Genomic DNA, 22,500 nt, shown 5'->3' with positions numbered 1-22,500 from the left:
ATGAAAACCATGGCAGTCAATATGTAGTGAAATTACAGTTTATGTTCCCCCGTCTGAGAGGTGTGCAATATTCTCTTCTATATGATTAAGCGTTTGGTAATATACCTTAATTAGCCATCTAGTTACTGATAAGAAAATTAGCGTAATAACAGCGCAGGCCCTAAATTGAGTACATGAGGGAAGCCTATGTACTGAATATAAACACTTTATGTTCCAGATCATATTAGAACTCGTTTCTTTTGGCGAGAGTTGAAATATTATATATTCTTAATGAATTCAGCTGAGACTCTTTGAAAAAAAAGAGAAAGAAACGTACCACATAGAAATAATATTAGGACCTAAACTGCCTTAAAAATAGAAGTGGTGTCATTAATCTGAAATAGCAAGAAATGAAGAGTTAAGTTTGTTATAAGCGAAAAGAAATATACGATGGTATATAAAAGTTAAATCCCTACTTACTTATAGTACGAGCGCCGACGTTTGACATAGATTCAGAACTCAAGAGATTGGTTCAGATGTTTTATTTGTGACTAAACATAAGGGATAAAAAGTTATGGCTTCAGGATCGCATTTCATAGGAAAACTATCAAACATTGTGATCATATATATATATATATATATATATATATATATATATATATATATATATATATATATATATTGGGGATGAGAGAGCTTGGAGAGTGAGTCAGTTGTTGTTCGCTGATGATACAGCGCTGGTGGCTGATTCATGTGAGAAACTGCAGAAGCTGGTGACTGAGTTTGGTAAAGTGTGTGAAAGAAGAAATTTAAGAGTAAATGTGAATAAGAGCAAGGTTATTAGGTACAGTAGGGTTGAGGGTCAAGTCAATTGGGAGGTGAGTTTGAATGGAGAAAAACTGGAGGAAGTGAAGTGTTTTAGATATCTGGGAGTGGATCTGGCAGCGGATGGAACCATGGAAGCGGAAGTGGATCATAGGGTGGGGGAGGGGGCGAAAATTCTGGGGGCCTTGAAGAATGTGTGGAAGTCGAGAACATTATCTCGGAAAGCAAAAATGGGTATGTTTGAAGGAATAGTGGTTCCAACAATGTTGTATGGTTGCGAGGCGTGGGCTATGGATAGAGTTGTGCGCAGGAGGATGGATGTGCTGGAAATGAGATGTTTGAGGACAATGTGTGGTGTGAGGTGGTTTGATCGAGTAAGTAACGTAAGGGTAAGAGAGATGTGTGGAAATAAAAAGAGCGTGGTTGAGAGAGCAGAAGAGGGTGTTTTGAAATGGTTCGGGCACATGGAGAGAATGAGTGAGGAAAGATTGACCAAGAGAATATATATGTGTCGGAGGTGGAGGGAACGAGAAGAGGGAGACCAAATTGGAGGTGGAAAGATGGAGTGAAAAAGATTTTGTGTGATCGGGGCCTGAACATGCAGGAGGGTGAAAGGAGGGCAAGGAATAGAGTGAATTGGAGCGATGTGGTATACCGGGGTTGACGTGCTGTCAGTGGATTGAATCAAGGCATGTGAAGCGTCTGGGGTAAACCATGGAAAGCTGTGTAGGTATGTATATTTGCGTGTGTGGACGTATGTATATACATGTGTATGGGGGTGGGTTGGGCCATTTCTTTCGTCTGTTTCCTTGCGCTACCTCGCAAACGCGGGAAACAGCGACAAAGCAAAAAAGAAAAAAAAAATATATATATATATTTATATAGATGTATATATATATATATATATATATATATATATATATATATATATATATATATATATATATATATATATATATATATATGGGAAATATCAAATACAAATATGTCATCGTACACATACACACACACACACACACACACACACACATACACACACACACACACACTGACATGATCGTATACCAGAGAATTATCAAACCCATATCAAAAAATTACTAACTCATCATTCATACACACACAAAAAAAAAAACTCTAATTACTACACGGGTATAATAACTCGACTGTTTGACCAAAATGCAACATTTAGATCCCAGACCCATTTTTTTTCATTTCATTTATTTTTTATTATTTATTTATTTATTGTAATAATGAATAACCCTACGATGAGGTCTATATTTAAAAACAAAAAACACGATCAAATTGGACATAAAATATGTAAAAAAAAAATAAAGTAAAATTTTTCATGATACAGGAAACATATTTTCCACACCGTTGTGGCCACTGCGGTATCCGAACTATGTGGAATTAATACGGTATCCGAACTATGAGGAATTAGATGCGGTATCCGAACTATGTGGAATTAGATGCGGTATCCGAACTATGTGGAATTAGATGCGGTATCCGAACTATGAGGAATTAATGCGGTATCCGAACTTTGTGGAATTAGATGCAGTATCCGAACTACGAGGAATTAGATGCAGTATCCGAACTATGGGGAATTAAATGCGGTATCCGAACCACGAGGAATTAAATGCGGTATCGGAAATATGAGGAATATGATGCAGTATCCGAACTATGAGGAATTAGATGCGGTATCCGAACTATGGGGAATTAAATGCGGTATCCGAACCACGAGGAATTAAATGCGGTATCCGAAATATGAGGAATATGATGCAGTATCCGAACTATGAGGAATTTGATGCAGTATCCGAACTATGAGTTAGTAGATGCGGTATCCGAACTATGAGGAATTAAATGCCGTATCCGAACTATGAGGAATTAGATGCGGTATCCGAACTACGAGGAATTAAATGCGGTATCCGAACTACGAGGAATTAGATGCGGTATCCGAACTATGAGGAATTGGATGCGGTATCCGAACTATGAGGAATTAGATGCAGTATCGGAACTATGAGGAATTTGATGCAGTATCCGAACTATGAGTTAGTAGATGCGGTATCCGAACTATGTGGAATTAGATGCCGTATCCGAACTATGTGGAATTAGATGCGGTATCCGAACTACGAGGAATTAGATGCGGTATCCGAACTAGAAGTAGATGCGGTATCCGAACGAAGAGGAATTAGATGCGGTATCCGAACTGTGAGGAATAAAATGTCTTTCACAGATTTCATCCACTTCAATGCAATGTGAACGCTATTCTGCTTACGCTTCTTTCAAAATTCGTTTTCAGCGATGTGCTAATTTTTTTTCCTCTTTATACAGTTCATTAATTACATTAATTGCATTCATAAAAAGCAACTAAAATGCATTAAAATGCATTAGATGATATATTCATGATATTCTATTTTCTTCACCGTAAGTTTGGCTTACAATGGAGGGAAAAGTCTACCTCAGTAATAGGAAGTACCTTCTTCTCATCCCCCTAAGAAGTCCCATCATATTCATTTCCCCTGCTCCTGCGTGGAGCGCAGTGTGAAAGCTGTGGGAAACCTTGAATAGGATTTTTGGGGTTGTATAATTATGATAATCACAGATACGTATAATATAAAAAAAAAGAAACAAAGTAGTAAAGTTCAGAGACTTTACCAGAAAATATGTAAAAAGAAAAAAAAATGTAAAAGGTCAAATAAAATTACGGATGAATGATCAACAGACACTTCGATCAATATGAGATATCTCTGATGATGAATGAACTCACTAAACAAGTAAATTCTTTATCTAAAAATACGAAATAAGTATACCAATAAGAAACAGTGATATATATATATATATATATATATATATATATATATATATATATATATATATATATATATATATATATATATACACGTCTACAGATACGAAATACGCGAACGAATTGGAAATAGTTCGCTTAAAAAAAAACAGATATTGGGACATCCGGATGGGGAAGTCCGTACCACGCACTACACACAGTGGCGTTGACCAGGAGCATACACACACAGGGAAGGTGAAGCATCGTGTGGGATTGCCTTCATCACAACCTCCTCATTGTTCCGCTCTTGTACGGAGTGATTTGCCCTGAGGTATGATGCTGGCAGTGAGAGAGAGAGAGAGAGAGAGAGAGAGAGAGAGAGAGAGAGAGAGAGAGAGAGTCGCAAAGATGTTAAGTTTTCTCTTTCATCAGTCAGAAGAGGAGCCAGAACAGCTGGGCACTGATTTTCCAAGTTAGGCATGAGCAGTGATTTGAGAGAGAGAGAGAGAGAGAGAGAGAGAGAGAGAGAGAGAGAGAGAGAGAGAGAGAGAGAGAGAGAGAGAGAGAGAGTCGCAAAGATGTTAAGTTTTCTCTTTCGTCAGTCAGAAGAGGAGCCAGAACAGTTGGACACTGATTTTCCAAGTTAGGCATGAGCAGTGATTTGAGAGAGAGAGAGAGAGAGAGAGAGAGAGAGAGAGAGAGAGAGAGAGAGAGAGAGAGAGAGAGAGCCGCAAAGATGTTAAGTTTTCTCTTTCATCAGTCAGAAGAGGAGCCAGAACAGCTGGGCACTGATTTTCCAAGTTAGGCATGAGCAGTGATTTGAGAGAGAGAGAGAGAGAGAGAGAGAGAGAGAGAGAGAGAGAGAGAGAGAGAGAGAGAGAGAGAGAGTCGCAAAGATGTTAAGTTTTCCCTTTCGTCAGTCAGAAGAGGAGCCAGAACAGTTGGACACTGATTTTCCAAGTTAGGCATGAGCAGTGATTTGAGAGAGAGAGAGAGAGAGAGAGAGAGAGAGAGAGAGAGAGACTGACGGACAGAACGGAAGATTTTTTTCCATGCAAAGAATTAGCTGCACACGCTATGATTTTGCGATATACCTATCGTACATATATCGTACTCAAACACCCAGAGAGAAACTGACATATAAAACTCATCAAAGCCAACGAAATATGTATCTAAAAGTACAATGAGGTGCATTAAAGTACTTTAACTGTCTCGTTCATGAATACTCTCGCTCGTAACCTGCTGGCTTAGTAACTTATCATGAAAAAACAAAATATTAGACAATTAGGTTCAGAAAAACCTATAAAAATCTCATTTCCCCTACTGACCCTCAGCAACACCGCTTCCTTGACTAAAACCCTCGCAAACAGATTCGTCAATGTAGCACACTTCATGCAACTCTGTCCACACCAAGAGACCCTTTATATCCATTACTCCTCCTCCTCCTCCTCCTGCTCTTTGGTCTTCGAAGTCGCTCCGTTGCTTTCCCGCCCACCACCACCACCACCCAACCAAAACATCTTGCCACACTTGTCAATTCTCTGGGACATATTGTCTCGATCCCCCTTGAGCACACAGGACCCTCCTTCAAGCCTCTTTCTCTCTCCAATCGCATCCCTTCATAAGTATCTCCTTGTTTTCCTCTCCCGAGTCTCTAAAAACCCTTCTGGCCTCTCCTAAAATTCACATACCTCTTCTCCTGACGATCCCACGGGGCCATTAGCACTCTGCTGAAGTATCTATTGATACACACACACACACACACACACACACACACACACACACACACACACACACACACACACACACACTCCTTGATCCGGCGACTAAGCGTTACAGATGGTATTAAAACCTTCAAGATTCCCCCTCTGTACCTATATATTTCACAGCTCCGCATTCCTCAACACTCCTTCCTGAAACTGTGCAATGTATCAGCGGAGACTGGTTGCAAGGGTTCATTTTTTTCTCTTTTCTAATCTAGTTATTTTCTTAAGTTATATCCTCTTCTGCTGCCTATGTGTAAATGTTAGTGAAATCTTGTAAATCGAAAAAAATCCTTTCATTTTTATAACCGTAGGTATATATATACATATATATATATATATATATATATATATATATATATATATATATATATATATTATATATATATACATATGTGTGTGTGTGTGTGTGTGTGTGTGTTAGTTATATCATATCTCATTAACATCATGTGCGTAACAAGAAGATAACAAATATGAACACCTCGCTTCTGATTCATACCATCAGCTGCAGCTAACACGATAATGATAAGCTGAACAAAATTATACATTTTTCTTTTCCCCCTCTTCATTCACTGTGGCATAACGCCCTACCCTGCTATCTTTTACCCAAGCCACCTCGTCTTCTAAGTGGTCAATTAGTGTACAATAGAGTTATCAAGTTTGCTTTCCTCTCCTCTATCTCTCTGTCCTTCTCTCGCTCGTTCACTGAGTAATTCATCCAAAAAGTAATTTCTCTCTCTGAAATTTCAAGTCTATTTTATGTGGCCCTCCTTAAGTTCCCCCAGGTGTTGATTGTACATCAAAAAATATAGGGGATGAAAAGTCTCCTTTTTATAATCTGGTCTCGCATGATCCATTATTGGAATTCTCCTTCGCGATGGAATCCGAAGCCCCATATTTTGAATATTTTTCTCCCCGCTAAAATATCCACCTCATCTTGATGCATGAATGTCAACCTGAGACCCACACCTCCCAAGGATAATATATATATATATATATATATATATATATATATATATATATATATATATATATATATATATATATATATATGTCATTACCCAGAGACCTCTAAGACATCAAGTGACACCAAGGATGTGGCTTTGCAAGCGTAACATTCCTCTGTTGCCTTCAAGTCCATTTATAAAGTCATTCCTACCACCCTCGTTCACACATTATTATCTTCCTTTCTCTCTAACTAAACTCGTAGATACATTTATTCTTGCGGTTATCCATTAGGGACCCTCAACCCAACCATTTTCGTCACTGGAGTCATCGTCGGACCATCTCCCCCCAGAAGTGAATGAAAAAAAAAAAGAAAAACGAACAACTGTAACTAAAGTTGGGTGTGTATATATATCATCGACCTCAATAACTCGTGATGGATTACCTCACAGAGTCCTTTTTCAATGCGCGTCCATGCACAACGCGGCTCATCGTCAAACTGTGAGTGGCACACGTTCACTCCACAAGCTTATCTCGAATATTTCATTTCGAAATATAATTTCAAACTCCTCAGACACAAAATGTAAGCAATTGGATCATGCAGTTGCTTTTATGGATGTGCTTTCGCCGACATAAAAGCACGGGGAAAAGCCATAATCCCCCATCATTTGCATGAACTTATCCGGCAGTCTAGTTTTAGGACATTGCCTCTGAATAACACTGAATCTAAGCACTTTTGAGGACGAGAGAGGACAAGACTTTTTGCCCTGACATACTTAACATACGAGACATCGAACAAGCGACAGTATTTCGATGGCAGACGATATATATATATATATATATATATATATATATATATATATATATATATATATAGATATAGATATATATTCCTATGATGGAAAGGATCACAATTTTGTGCGTGATCAAGATATTCCTATGAGTACACGGGGAAAATGGAACACGATTAGTTCCCAAGTGCACTTTCGTGTAATAATCACATCATATATATATATATATATATATATATATATATATATATATATATATATATATATATATATATATATATATATATTGATTCCAATTATTACTCTTCGCTGACGCGTTCCCTTAAGCAGTCTGATAAAATGACCATTTTCCTTTTTCCTTTCCTCGTCTCTCGTCACACCACTGCAGCAGATGTGTCAGTATAAATGCAATGACCGTGGAGCTTAGTATACTTGTTACGTTTGAATACACGTCGTAAAATTATACGTTTCGTGAAAATCCACAAAAAAAAAAAAAATTAGCCTAAAAGACAGAGACGTTAGCATTATGTATTTACAAAACAGACGTCGACTTGTCGATCAAGCCAAAACAACTCCCGACGCTAAACTCATCAGAATATGTGAAATACTTTTTTACAAAGCGTACAAAATGGATCCATTTATATATATATATATATATATATATATATATATATATATATATATATAAATTCTTTCATGCTCATTATGATTCATGGATAGCATCCTGAATATCCGAATCACCGCATTTCTAAGGCTTTCTTACACTAGGCTAAGATTTCTTACGCTAGGCTACAGTTAGGCTAAGACTCGTATGCTAGGCTAAGACTTCGTACGCTAGGCTAAGATTCCTATGCTAGGCTAAGACTCGTATGCTAGGTTAAGACTCATACGCTAGGCTAAGATTCGTATGCTAGGTTAAGACCATACGCTAGGCTAAGACTCGTATGCTAGGCTAAGACTCCTGTAGCTAGGCTAAGACTCGTATGCTAGGTTAAGACTCATACGCTAGGCTAAGACTCGTATGCTAGGCTAAGACTCCTGTAGCTAGGCTAAGACTCGTATGCTAGGTTAAGACTCATACGCTAGGCTAAGATTCGTATGCTAGGCTAAGACTTATACGCTAGGCTAAGATTCGTATGCTAGGCTAAGACTCCTGTAGCTAGGCTAAGACTCGTATGCTAGGTTAAGACTCATACGCTAGGCTAAGACTCGTATGCTAGGCTAAGACTCCCGTAGCTAGGCTAAGATTCGTATGCTAGGCTTAAACTTATAACTAGGCTAAGATTCGTATGCTAGGCTTAGACTTATAGCTAGGCTAAGATTCGTATGCTAGGCAAAGACTCCTGTAGCTAGGCTAAGACTCGTATGCTAGGTTAAGACTCATACGCTAGGCTAAGATTCGTATGCTAGGCTAAGACTCCTGTAGCTAGGCTAAGATTCGTATGCTAGGCTAAGACTCCGGTAGCAAGGCTAAGATTCTTATGCTAGGTTAAGACTCATACACTAGGCTAAGACTCGTATGCTAGGCTAAGACTCCTGTAGCTAGGCTAAGATTCGTATGCTGGGCTTAGACTTATAGCTAGGCTAAGATTCGTATGCTAGGCTAAGACTTATACGCTAGGCTAAGATTCGTATGCTAGGCTAAGACTCCTGTAGCTAGGCTAAGACTCGTATGCTAGGTTAAGATCATACGCTAGGCTAAGATTCGTATGCTAGGCTAAGACTCCTGTAGCTAGGCTAGGCTACTTGTAGCTAGGTTAGGCTATAAGACTTTAGGGAGGTTCTGTTTGTCTGAGAAACGGAAGCTTAGGTGTATACAACATGGAACGTAAAAGATAAGTCATTCTTATTCTATAATCACATAGATAACGACAGTTGGGGAAAAATTGCAAGTTACGTCACGCGCAGAACATCAACTGTTTCCCTGACCACTAGCATCGGTCGTAAAACTATGGTAATTACCAAAAAGGTAGAAAAAAAAAAATAAGTGAAAGCTTTGCTGCCCTTTACGTCATGCCTGACAAGATTCTGTGCCAATTAGAGCAAACAGTTCAGCTAATATCATACCTACGATACGCTGGCAAGAAGTGACAGACATAAGCAATTATTATATGTTAAGAGACACGGAGGCCACAAGCCTAAAAAAGCTCACACATAATTAGATATTAAAATGAATACACAGACACACAGGCACAGATATACGCACGGTACAAAAATAATCGCATTATATATATATATATATATATATATATATATATATATATATATATATATATATATATATATATATATATATGAAATCTATGTATACTTATTCATAATTGCCCAAGAGCTTCCTTCTAAGAAAAAAAATCTTGGTATTCCCTACGATGTATTTCCATAACATCCTGCAGTCAAGGGTTGCACTACATCCAGGAGCAGGGAACTATGGACCCCTTTGGAGTGAGTTCTATGATGAGTCAGTACTCCTAACGATACAGCCTAGCCAAAGGTAACTTTTCATTTGTGTTGTAATCTTCGAGCAGGAGAATTCCACTTTGTATTACTAACTTTCTGAATAACTAGAGTATAAATAAACTTTCCATATATATATATATATATATATATATATATATATATATATATATATATATATATATATTTATATTCGTGCTTTGTGTTCACTTAAATGAGGGGAAAACGCAGCCCGATTGCAGTAACGAAGAGCCTCATCAGCAACAGAACTAGAGAGCCTATTCATAGAGCCATTAAAAAAAAAACCGGTATCCGTTTGTCCCACGTTCATTCATCCACCATAGATTATTCCTCTCTACCTTATATGGACAAAAACGATACATATAAATACGAACACAAACCTTTCTCATTGTTCGCATTCATGTGTCTTTTCGTTCATCCCATCTTGCAACTCCTGTTACACATATGCGCACCAAGATGTGTAACCTAAATGTCAGTATCATTAAAACATACTGAAATGAGTTATCGCCTTTTTTATATATCATTCCAAGTACCCTCGCCGAGATATATGTATATATCAGCATAAGTGTTTAAATAAATAGGTTGCGTGGCTTCTAGCCGATGAGACAAATGAATAGATCAAAAAAAAGATATATAATGAAATAATCGAATGCTTGAAAAGGTGTGGTGGAAGAAGGTATTTGCCTATGAAAGATTTAAGGTGTTCCTAAAGCAAAAAGGTTCCTCTGGCTTGAGTACTTACCGGTAGCGGCGAAGGTGAACGCTGCCGTTGAGGTGTGGCGAGACGCGACCTGACAGCAGACCAGAACCTGTAGCGCCCAGGTCCAACTACAGGTCACAGTGGGCCCCAACATGGTGGTAACCAGGCTTGTCTTTCTCACCCGATCACTCCCGTCAGTCACCCACTGTCCTCAGTGGAGGATGTCATTCAGACCACTTAGGAGAGTCGGTGGGTTGGGTGGGTGAGGTGGGTTACGACAACGAGTTTTGATGCACTTTTAAGATCCCGCTCACTCGAAGAAGAGTTTTATGAGGACAGTACTAAGCTTTTTATTTTCACGCGCTTAAGTTGAGACCATCGAGTTCTAAGATGCTATGATTATTCTTTTATCAATCCTTGTTTACATTGAAGTCAGCCAAGATATTATAATCTTTCGTATTACTCCTTGTTTCAGTTTAAAAGTCAAGGTTATCTGGATACATTTGATATTCACTAGAGCAACATTCGCCTCGTAATTAATTATATTAAGGTTGGTCAGTCATCTAAAGTTAAGTCTGCCTCATGGAAATTGGACTTATTCATATGTAAGTAAAACTTGACTTGAGTTCAGTGAAGAACTACTGACTATATTTACACACTTAATATTTAAAGTACAGATAGTAAAGTACAGAGTTATTTGATTCACTATGATTGACTTCATTCACTAAGCTTACTAAAGACAACTTTATTTACTAAAACTACTCCAGCTTAACTTAAACGAGTTTGGAGGTAGTAGAGTTATTGTCAGTTTATCACCACAAAGAGTTTTCAGTCTTGTTTTCTTATATTTTTTTTTCCAAATATAACTTCCACAAAGTCAACGCACAGTAAAAACTTTCTTTTTTTTTAAATTGCTATTCACTCTTTTTTGGCACTTCAGATCTATTATTTACTCTCCGTATACTGTCATTTAACTAAGACAGATGCGCATACCCAAGTTACAAGGTAATTCATCACACACACACACACCTAAGTACTGCTTATAATCCAATTATCATCAGTAAAAAGGACGTTTAAAAACCTCTGTAATATACGGTAATCTCCACGAATTATAGCCGAGGCTTCATCTTTTCTTTATATTAATCTTATTTTTTCCGAGTGTGCTCGCGTTCTAAAACACCGGTTTGGCGAGGAAACACAGACACGCACACACACACAGACACACCGGGAGCGCGGAGCGAGTGCTGTAAGTCTGTCTCACACCAGCACGCAGAGAGCACTGGTCCCTCGCTCGTTGGATGGGTCCTGTTCATCCCGGCCTGCTGCTACCTTACCGTCCGCCTGCATCGAGCTCCGCGCACCACTCACACCCTCAGGGAGGCAGGCCCGAAGGGGCATTTCTCATCAGCCTGTTTTGATGATCTAATACAGGAAGAGAGATTTTATGGTCTAGTTTGAATTACCGAGATGCAGATTCAGATAGGCTAATGCCGTGAAAAGACTCGTACACTCTTTTAGGGAAGGCGGTGTATACACAACCGTACATGCTTATCATAAATGTATAACTTTCTGTGGCCTTTATTTTTTTGCCTGGTAATTACTTTCCACATATATTCTACATTTACAAATGTTCATTGTCATGTTATTGCCATCTGAGTTCACAATGGTTATTTTCACTTTAGTGTGCCATTGTTATTTCCACAGTATGCAACTCTAAATTGTTTTGCATGAACGCCGTTTTCAATTAGTACCGTTTTAACATTCTCTTCAGTCTTCCTAGAATAATAAAAACAATTACTGTAGACATTAAAGCTTGAAAATGGGGAGGAGGGGGGGGGGGAGACGACGCTGCGGGAACATAGCATGTTACTAAACAACTTAATGATCATTTATCCCTCGGGGTCTTGTAAGAATTTACTAACTACCATCTACCGTTTTTCCTTTTTCTTTTTTTTTTTATTGATATACCGAAACAATTACAGCGTTGTTAATGCATATGCTAGACTGCTCTAGAGATATGATTAATGCCGACTCATAGCCACCATATTTTTTCTTTTTTATTTTCCCTGAAACTATTGGAATCACTGACACCCACGAACAACTATTGTGATTGTCGTAAAATGTAAACAAATATTCCGATCCCTGGTTGAAGTGGCGTCATACGAGGATTTCGTGAGTCAAATTCTTTGCATTTGTTTCCTAGTTATCGTCTTTTTCTTCTTATTTCTTCGTGTGTTCTGTCGGATACGCGAAGTGGAAGCAGCTGACCGATCGCTTCGTTAGCGTCAACATAAGCCAACATGCAGTGAGCATGTAGACTGACGTGCTCATCGTTTGATTGTTACGTGGGCCATGGTGGAAGTTCTAACTACCGCGCGAACGATCGTTACCACAGAATGTAAACAAAGCAAATGTATTGCCAATTACCTAGTTTGATATACCAAATTTTGATTATTTTAGAAAATATGCTGTAAGACTGTGATATAAATATTTCCCATTAATTATTTTGAACTAATATATGATTTACGAGTATAAATCTCTTAATTTGACTTAGACAACTGTTTAAAAACTTCCGGGATGAAGACGAACCATTTCGTATTGCTTGATGGTCAGCGAAATCGACGCCCACTTATGAAAAACTGCAAGTCAGAGTACTGTGCCAAAAAGAAGTGCTGGTATGGCGCCACTTTAACACTACGAGGTCATTTGAATAAACACTCATTTGGGAGGTTCTGGGAATAGATAATATAAAAAAAACTTCTGATGCGAGAATTAGAGAGGAAGTCAGGTGAAATGTGACGCGGTATGCCACAGGGCAAAGAGGAGAGCTGGGTTAAAATGTCTTGCATCGTGTGTGTGTGTGTGTTGTCGAAGACCATACACACAACTCGTGTGTTTTGGTGTTTTGATTACCCTTTTTGTGTTGCGGGGAGGGAGTTTTCACGCTTCGTGTTGCCTCGTGTCTTGTACCTTGTATGTACGTGCGTATGTTACATGTTACATATGATTGTGTATGTGAGTGTGTTTTCCTGCATGTATATATCTCTGTGTTTATGAGTTTATATATATATATATATATATATATATATATATATATATATATATATATATATATATATATATATGTATATGTGTGTATGTATATATATATATATATATATATATATATATATATATATATATATATATATATATATATATATATATATATATATATATAGAGAGAGAGAGAGAGAGAGAGAGAGAGAGAGAGAGAGCTCTTCGACTGACAATAATACTGCCTCGCCAAAGATGAATTCTCACTCACGATACAACCTCAAGCAGGTATATTAAGAATATGGAAATATTTCAGGAGGTGGAAAGTTTCAAGGAGAATAAGACGACAAATGTAACCATCGGTAAAAGGAAAGGATGGTGGAAGTGGTAACAAGCTAAGAATAATTGAAGAGGAGATGGAGTGGACTTTGTGAGGAACCACAGAATGTCTTAGATGATAAAGGTTGGCAAATGTTGGGCGTTTGGAACGTGGTAGGTATGCAAAACGAGTGAGTCTTGGCAAGCGGTTTGGTGCTAAAGAAGAGCGGTGGTGACAGGTTTGTGTAAGACAGTGTGGCAGAGCGGCTGAAGTGCGTGGGACTGCTGTTGAGTTTGTCGTAAAAAGGATGGGAGGGTGACAGTGCTGTGGTTTGTTTAATTAGGATTTTTGATCTATGTGTGTAGCTCAAGGTTTGCTGCCTAGGGATTGTCAGACTGCCTGGATAGCGCTACTGGAGAAAGACAAGAGATACAAAAGTGAATTTTTAGGTAAACCGAGGCATGCGTTTGTTGAGTGTACCTGCTACGTTGTATGGGAGGGTGGTGAATGAGGATGTGTTGGTATTACACAGAGAATCATCTCAGACTGGGAAGGGACGATGTTGCTTCAAGAGTCGTGGATGATGTGTAGATCAGGTGCTTGCCTTTCAACAACCTGTGTGAGAAATACTTAGGGATAGAGGAGGGGTGTTTTGTGTGTGGCATGTGTGGAGAAAGCATATGATAACGCTCAGAGAAATGCTTTGTCGAAGGTGTTACGAGTACGTGGTATGGGAGGGAAGTTAGTAGAAACAGTGAGGAATTTCTGTCACTGGACTAAGGCAATAGTGCGAGTGCGAGGAGACGAAGGTGTGTGGTTCCAGGTGAAGGTGGGTGTACGACAAGGGTGTATGATGTCGCCATGGCTGTTTGATTTGTTTGTGAATAAGGATTAGTGAAGGAGGGGAATGAGAGGGTCTTGGAGAGAGAGAGAGAGAGAGAGAGAGAGAGAGAGAGAGAGAGAGAGAGAGAGAGAGAGAGAGAGAGGCGGCTTTACAGTCTATTGTGAGTGTGGGGGCTTTGGAGTGGAGGTCAGTTACTGTTTGCTGATGAATTAGATTCGATCCTATGCGGGCTTGAACCCTTGACTTATGATGTGTGTGTGTGTGTGTGTGTGTGTGTGTAAAAATAGTGTAAATAACCGAAAATTTCATGAGTGATCCGCATCAAATCTACATATCAGTAAATCAATCTTAGTAGCTTATTTTTCCCCGATGTTATACTGTTTGATTTCTCCCTATCTCTCTGTTTATGTCTGTATTTCTGTCTTTTCCGTCTGCCTCTCTCTCTCTCTCTCTCTCTCTCTCTCTCTCTCTCTCTCTCTCTCTCTCTCTCTCTCTCTCTCTCTCTCTCTCTCTCTCTCCCTCCTTATTTGCACACTCGACCCAAAAATCCTCCTAATGGCCACTCGCTTCTCCAAAACATATCCATAACTCCATAAACTCCACGGCCACCGCTCTTAGTCTTCCCCCCCTTTTCACAGTGATTGTGTCCCTTCGCGGGAAAAAAAATGGTTTCGCGTTCCTGTTTTTTCAAGTCTCATGGGATTAGCCTACACACACACACACACACACACACACACACACACACACACACACACACACACACACACACACACACTTCTTCCATGGAGCCCGTGGTAGTACATGCATACCTGATTAGTATTAATGCCTCTCAGAGAAATAAAGCCATTGTACGTTTCCCTCTGACTGATGCATCAAAAGTTGCAGAGTGTGTGTGTGTGTCTGTCGGTGTTGCTTTGTCATCTAGCCCACGGTTATGGGTAATTGGTAACCGTTATGGGTAACTGGTAACCGTTATGGGTAACTGGTAACCGTTATGGGTAACTGGTAACCATTATGGGTAACTGGTAACCGTTATGGGTGACTGGTAAACGTTATGGGTAACTGGTAACCATTATGGGTAACTGGTAACCATTATGGTAACTGGTAACCGTTATGGGTAACTGGTAATCGTTATGGATGACTGGTAACCGTTATGGGTAACTGGTAACCATTATGGGTAACTGGTAAAAGTTATGGGTAACTGGTAATCGTTCTGGCTGACTGGTAAACGTTATGGGTGACTGGTAACCATTATGGGTGACTGGTAACCATTATGGGTGACTGGTAACGGCTATGGGTAACTGGTAACCATTATGGGTGACTGGTAACCGTTATGGGTAACTGGTAACCGTTATGGGTGACTGGTAACTATTATGGGTAACTGGTAACCATTATAGGTAACTGGTAACCATTATGGGTAACTGGTAACCATTATGGGTAATTAGCAACCATTATGGGTAACTGGCAATCATTAAGCGCAGAAATAACTATTACTATGCTTAGGTCATCGAAGACTTATCATTTATTCCTTCGCGTTATGTTCACCGCCTTTGTGTATTTGGTTATCCTTTATCATATCGGTTTATCGTTAATGTATCGACCGAGGGTCTTACCCTATGGCTAAAAAGCAGTTAGTGTAGATAGCTTAGGAATACCGAATATCGTCTTCTAAATATCTATAGACGCGTGGAATACCGAATATCGTCTTCTGAATATCTATCGACGCGTGGCATACCGAATATCGTCTTCTGAATATCTATCGACGCGTGGCATACCGAATATCGTCTTCTGAATATCTATCGACGCGTGGCATACCGAATATCGTCTTCTGAATATCTGTCGACGCGTGGAATACCGAATATCGTCTTTTGAATATCTGTCGACGCGTGGAATACCGAATATCGTCTTCTGAATATCTATCGACGCGTGGCATACCGAATATCGTCTTCTGAATATCTATCGACGCGTGGCATACCGAATATCGTCTTCTGAATATCTATCGACGCGTGGCATACCGAATATCGTCTTCTGAATATCTATCGACGCGTGGCATACCGAATATCGTCTTCTGAATATCTATCGACGCGTGGCATACCGAATATCGTCTTCTGAATATCTATCGACGCGTGGCATACCGAATATCGTCTTCTGAATATCTATCGACGCGTGGCATACCGAATATCGTCTTCTGAATATCTATCGACGCGTGGCATACCGAATATCGTCTTCTGAATATCTGTCGACGCGTGGCATACCGAATATCGTCTTCTGAATATCTATCGACGCGTGGAATACCGAATATCGTCTTTGAATATCTGTCGAATATCGTCTTCTGAATATCTATCGACGCGTGGCATACCGAATATCGTCTTCTGAATATCTATCGACGCGTGGGTTATGTGTTTAGTCTAGTCTGCCCCTCGTAATGGCGTGATTGTATTCCTGATGTATTCGCTGTAACTTACTGTAGGTTTGGGTGTATTGTGATTATACATTCCGACGGAGGGTGGTGGGAGATCCGGGGATCCAATGGCCGATCTTTGAGCACATAATGAAGAAAAGCAGCACCGTCACTCTATGAATTATAATTCTTTTTGTGGTGCTCGATGCACTGAACCCTGGTCGTTCTCATGTACCATAAAACGCCCGTTCTTTCTTCTTCTTCTTCTTCTTCATCTTTTGCCCCAAGGGAAACGAGGTTGAACTTGGATTCGTGAAATATGAAAGGTACCCTCAAGGTTATACCTTACCCCCTCCTCCATTCCTTGGGAACTAGCTCGTATATATATATATATATATATATATATATATATATATATATATATATATATATATATATATATATATATATATATATATATACACACACAAGGTATATATATATATATATATATATATATATATATATATATATATATATTTTCTGAGAAATCACTCGTGGCTTAGATCTATTACATGAGCCCTCATTGCTTATACATTGATTATGTGTAATGAGGAGGTGGTATGTATAGCCAGCCTTTCATGACGTTCTTCCACACCATATCATTACGGAGAATACTGTGTCATTACGTTCGTAAATTGTTATATGCTATTGAGGTATGCCGTGTTATCTAGCCCTACAACATGTTAATCTAACATAGCCTTATCATAAAGAACAGATAATTTACTAAAACATAATGGTGTATACAGCAGTCTTTTTGAGGTAACCATCCAACCCCAATCTGTTTTACGTAAGTCTGTTTACTGTTTTTTTTTTTTTTGGCCATGGATGCCCTTAGAATACTTACCATTAAGTGATAGAAGCGGGGGGCTGGAAATCCTCCCCTCCAGTTTTTACGTTTGCAAAAAGAAGGAACAGAGAAGGAGGCCAAGTGAGGATTTTTTCCCTCAAAGGCTCGGTTCTCTGTTCTTGATACTATCTCGCTATAGCGGGAAATGGAAAGGATCGAAGAGACGAAGCTAGGACGCCATTTGGTAAACATGTGATTGTCCAAATGCTTACCAAATGGCGTCCTAGCTTCGTCTCTTCGATGTATATCAACTGACTGTTATATTTCTCTCTTGTGTCTCCCCTGATGATGTGATTATTACACGAAAGTGCACTTGGGAACTTTTCGTGTTTCATTTTCCCCCGTGGACTCATAGGAATATGTATATATATATGTGTGTGTGTGTGTGTGTGTGTGTGTATGTGTGTGTGTGTGTGTGTGTGTGTGCTGTAACGATAGCTTAGATTGGTTTCAAGACGAGCCTTATGTCTACATTAACTTGATCCATCCCATTGTAATCACCGCGTAACTACTGTGGTATGAAGGAGAGTACGACCCCCTAAGCAGGACAGTACGACTCTTGAACACGATGGAACTACCACCCTTGAGCACGATAATACGACCCCTAACCACGATAGGCACGATTTATGGAAAACGACAGTGCGTCCTGCCATGTACGACTACGTGACCTTCCACTTGATCTTTAAAAGTCAAAAATACGAATGGGTAGGACGGGCCATTCGTACCGTCGTGTGCACAACACACGTACTAGTGAGAGGGGTTAGGCTGATCTGAATAATCAATATCATATATGCATGACATTTCCGTTGACATAGGACGATGTGTTTACCCTATTGTAAATAGCAAATAGTTTGTAAACAAAAATTATTGCTCATCGGAACTGACAAATATACCTTGTAACTTAGTTTAGCGTGGCAGCCTTTACTGTGTCAATATTTATTCGATGAACACCGATCCAGTAACATTGTAAGATAGTAAAAACTGGTATATATATATATATATATATATATATATATATATATATATATATATATATATATATATATATATATATATATATATATATATATATATGAGTACACGGATAAATGAAACACGGTCAGTTCCCAAGTGCACTTTCGTGTAATAATCACATCATCAGGGGACACACAAAAAAAATATAAGTCAGTTGATATACAACGAAGAGACGTAGCTCGGACGCCATTTGGTAAGCGAGTGGAAGTTTCTTGTTTACCAAGTGGCGTCCTAGCTACGTCTCTTCGTTGTATATTTACAGACTGTTATATTTCTCTCTCGTGTCTCCCTTGATGATGTGATTATCACACGAAAGTGCACTTGGGAACTTATCGTGTTTCATTTCTCCGTGAACTCATATGAAGATACTTGATCACGCGCTAAATTGTGATCATTTCCGATATCCATCTATCTACCTATCTATCTATCTGTCTATCTATCTATCTATCTATCTATCTATCTATCTATCTATCTATCTATCTATCTATATATATATATATATATATATATATATATATATATATATATATATATATATATATATATATATATATATATATATATATATGCACACACACACACACACACACACACACACACACACACACACACACACACATGCGCTAATTACTTCTATAACAACGTAACAAGCCAAATGCCAGAGCACTGCATTTAGATCAAAGAGAGGCAAGTCCAATTATACCCTCATAATAGCCAGTGATATGATGCGCTTATTTCGACAAGTGGTAAACATGTTGAGCTAAAAGATTTGCAGATCTCAGCAAGGCTTATGGTCCGATGAGTTCTGTAACCCTGATCTATTGATTACTGGCCTCTGACATACAACGGAGGTTGGGCATGCAGTTCAATTAAATCTTGCCCGCACAATACAGTCGTGCATGTCACTATACCGGAGAGAAATGTTCCAGCTGCGTCTGTGTCTATTGTGGTGTTTCCTTCTCAGGGTGCTGTATCCGTGTGTGTGTGTGTGTGTATGTACGACACCAAGAGAACACACTTATTCACATGAATGCGCAGAGGCTATTCTCGTTCACGGAGCTCCTGCAACTTCCAGGGTGAGGTCCACTGCGCGAAAGCAGAGTAAGATGCCACTCTATCATCTAACACATTCAACAAACCTTCAAAATACTCACTCCATCTTCTTCTCACATCACCACAACTTGTTATCACCTCCCCATTAGCCCCCTTCACCGATGTTCCCATTTGTTCTCTTGTCTTACGCAGTAGTGTATATATATATATATATATATATATATATATTTTTTTTTTTTTTTTTTTTTTTTTTTTATACTTTGTCGCTGTCTCCCGCGTTTGCGAGGTAGCGCAAGGAAACAGACGAAAGAAATGGCCCAACCCCCCCCCCCCCCATACACATGTACATACACACGTCCACACACGCAAATATACATACCTACACAGCTTTCCATGGTTTACCCCAGACGCTTCACATGCCCTGATTCACTCTAGCGCGTTCATGTATGCCATTGTCAAGAGTGAAGACGGACTCAGTCTTGACAATGTAATATACGAAAGCGCATGAGATTTTGTATTTTCCGTTTCATTGTGGTTTTACCTGCCACACACACACACACACAAACACACACACACACACACACACACACACACACACACACACACACACACACACACACACAGACACACACATATATAATCCCCACCCTCATACACACACAAGACCTGTATATGATTTATGTCTTCGTAGAAATATCTCTTGTTTCGCAGCCTAACGCATCATATATACGTTATACATACCAACCAATTAGTCCTAATGCAAATACATTGTCTATCTGCATATTAATACCAGCCACCAGGGGAAGACTTGTTGCAAACCCATGTACATTACTGTACTACCAGACTTCGCAATGGTTATCTTTAATGTATGCAAGTTAGAGAGAGAGAGAGAGAGAGAGAGAGAGAGAGAGAGAGAGAGAGAGAGAGAGAGAGAGAGAGAGAGAGAGTGGATTACTGCGGACTGGACCTGTGTCGTCGATAGAATGGTACTGTAGCTTACGTGGACCAAAGCCTTAGATAATATCTGACCACAACTACCTCCTTCTGCCTCCCTCCTTCCCTCCCTCCTTCCCTCCCGACGCCCCTTGAATGTGCTCCTTTAACGATACTGCATCGAAAAGCGACCGAAACACTCCTTTCTGTTGCCTCCGCTTCGGTCTTAACTTCCTTCTCACACTACCTCCTTACTCCTACCCTACTCCAGTGCAAGGACTGTATACACACACATACACAGTGTCTTAAACACCTAATGAGGGTGTTTGACATATATATTTTTTTTTCTCCTTTCTCCATCGTCTCTTGGTTATGAGAAATGAGACTCCGACCTCAGTGAACCTTTGGTTCTCCACAGGCCTAAAGTTTAACTAGCCAACGAACCAATTATCTCCCTTCGGGCCTCAACCTCCGTCTCTACCACCTTCTGACCCCCACAACAGCCATCAGTGATGGTCAAACTTATTTTTTTTAATGAAAGCTGAGATGGCGCCGGCTAGTGAGGGACTAATAAGGCCCTCCCATTAACGCTATATATATATATATATATATATATATATATATATATATATATATATATATATATATATATATATATATATATCCTAGCCTGAGCCTGGTACCCATTTTACCGACCAACAGGAGTGGATGAACAGCTGGGTTGACTGTAGACCGATTGTCGCAACCATGATTCGAACCTATGCGCTTGACCCCTGGGCGGCCCGTGAATGCGTACATCCCGGCCACTAACGCTAGGTAACCTATACATTCATTCATTCAAGAACGAGGAGGAGATTCGTTGGATGTCGAAACCGTCTCACTCTCGTCGTTTCTCTCAGTCCTCTGCTTCATGAGCGAGTGGCACGTAAGGGTTACACCCAGATTTCAGATGTACCATTCTCTGCTACATCACACACCACCTCCCCTCGCACTACCGTCTTCTCCTCATAGGCTGTGATGAGGGTTTATTCTCCTTTTGCCTCACACTCTTCCAGCGGAGGATTTGGTAAGACTTACGAAGCCTTATAACGAAGGTGTCAGTTATATTAAAGGAACTTTTTGATGTGAGTTTTAAGTTACGTGATGTGGCTTCACATACTTGCAGAGGGACGATTGTACAAGTTATTCCCTTAAGAAAGGATTCAAAGTAGATTTAACCATTCCACCCGAAAGCCTTTTGAAAGGGTTATACAATCGTCTCCAAGCCTATTTGAAGAGTGATTCTGATACTAACAAGAGGGAGGAAGGAAGGAAAGAATTCTGGTTCAAGCATAAGGAATAAATCATTTTAGAACACGAGCACCAGCGTGAATGCTTTTCACTGAAGAGAAACGAGTAGGAAAGATTTCATTTTCTATGATGAGGTGTTGACAACGCAGTATACATTGGTGCGTGACTGATATGGTGTTGACAACGTAGTATACATTGGTGCGTGACTGATATGGTGTTGACAACGTAGTATACATTGGTGCGTGACTGATATGGTGTTGACAACGTAGTATACATTGGTGCGTGACTGATATGGTGTTGACAACGCAGTATACATTGGTGCGTGACTGATATGGTGTTGACAACGTAGTATACATTGGTGCGCGACTATATATAAATGTATGATTACTAATTTTGATTATTATTTTGATTGTGTATGAGTGATTACTATTTCTCATTACCGTTACAGGGAGAGAGAGAGA

General features: G+C 39.4%; 1 protein-coding gene and 1 long non-coding RNA gene across 2 annotated transcripts in view; one reads left to right on the top strand and one right to left on the bottom strand.

Annotated features, from left to right (window-relative positions):
* The window catches only part of LOC139754559 (nephrin-like), an 894,341-nt gene extending 882,832 nt beyond the window's left edge, over positions 1-11,509 (bottom strand). Inside the window, exon 1 of the mRNA XM_071671918.1 lies at positions 10,303-11,509. Coding sequence (XP_071528019.1) covers positions 10,303-10,414 — 112 coding nt within the window. The 5' untranslated portion in view covers positions 10,415-11,509. The remainder of the gene's footprint in view (positions 1-10,302) is intronic.
* LOC139754560 (uncharacterized) overlaps positions 1-22,500 on the top strand; it is a 625,282-nt gene that overhangs the window by 100,090 nt on the left and 502,692 nt on the right. The gene's annotated exons all lie outside the window — the stretch shown is intronic.

The sequence above is a fragment of the Panulirus ornatus genome, chromosome 17 (assembly GCF_036320965.1).
Source record: "Panulirus ornatus isolate Po-2019 chromosome 17, ASM3632096v1, whole genome shotgun sequence".
Classification (NCBI taxonomy): Eukaryota; Metazoa; Arthropoda; class Malacostraca; order Decapoda; family Palinuridae; genus Panulirus; species Panulirus ornatus.
This window is presented reverse-complemented; position numbering and strand designations above follow the sequence as displayed.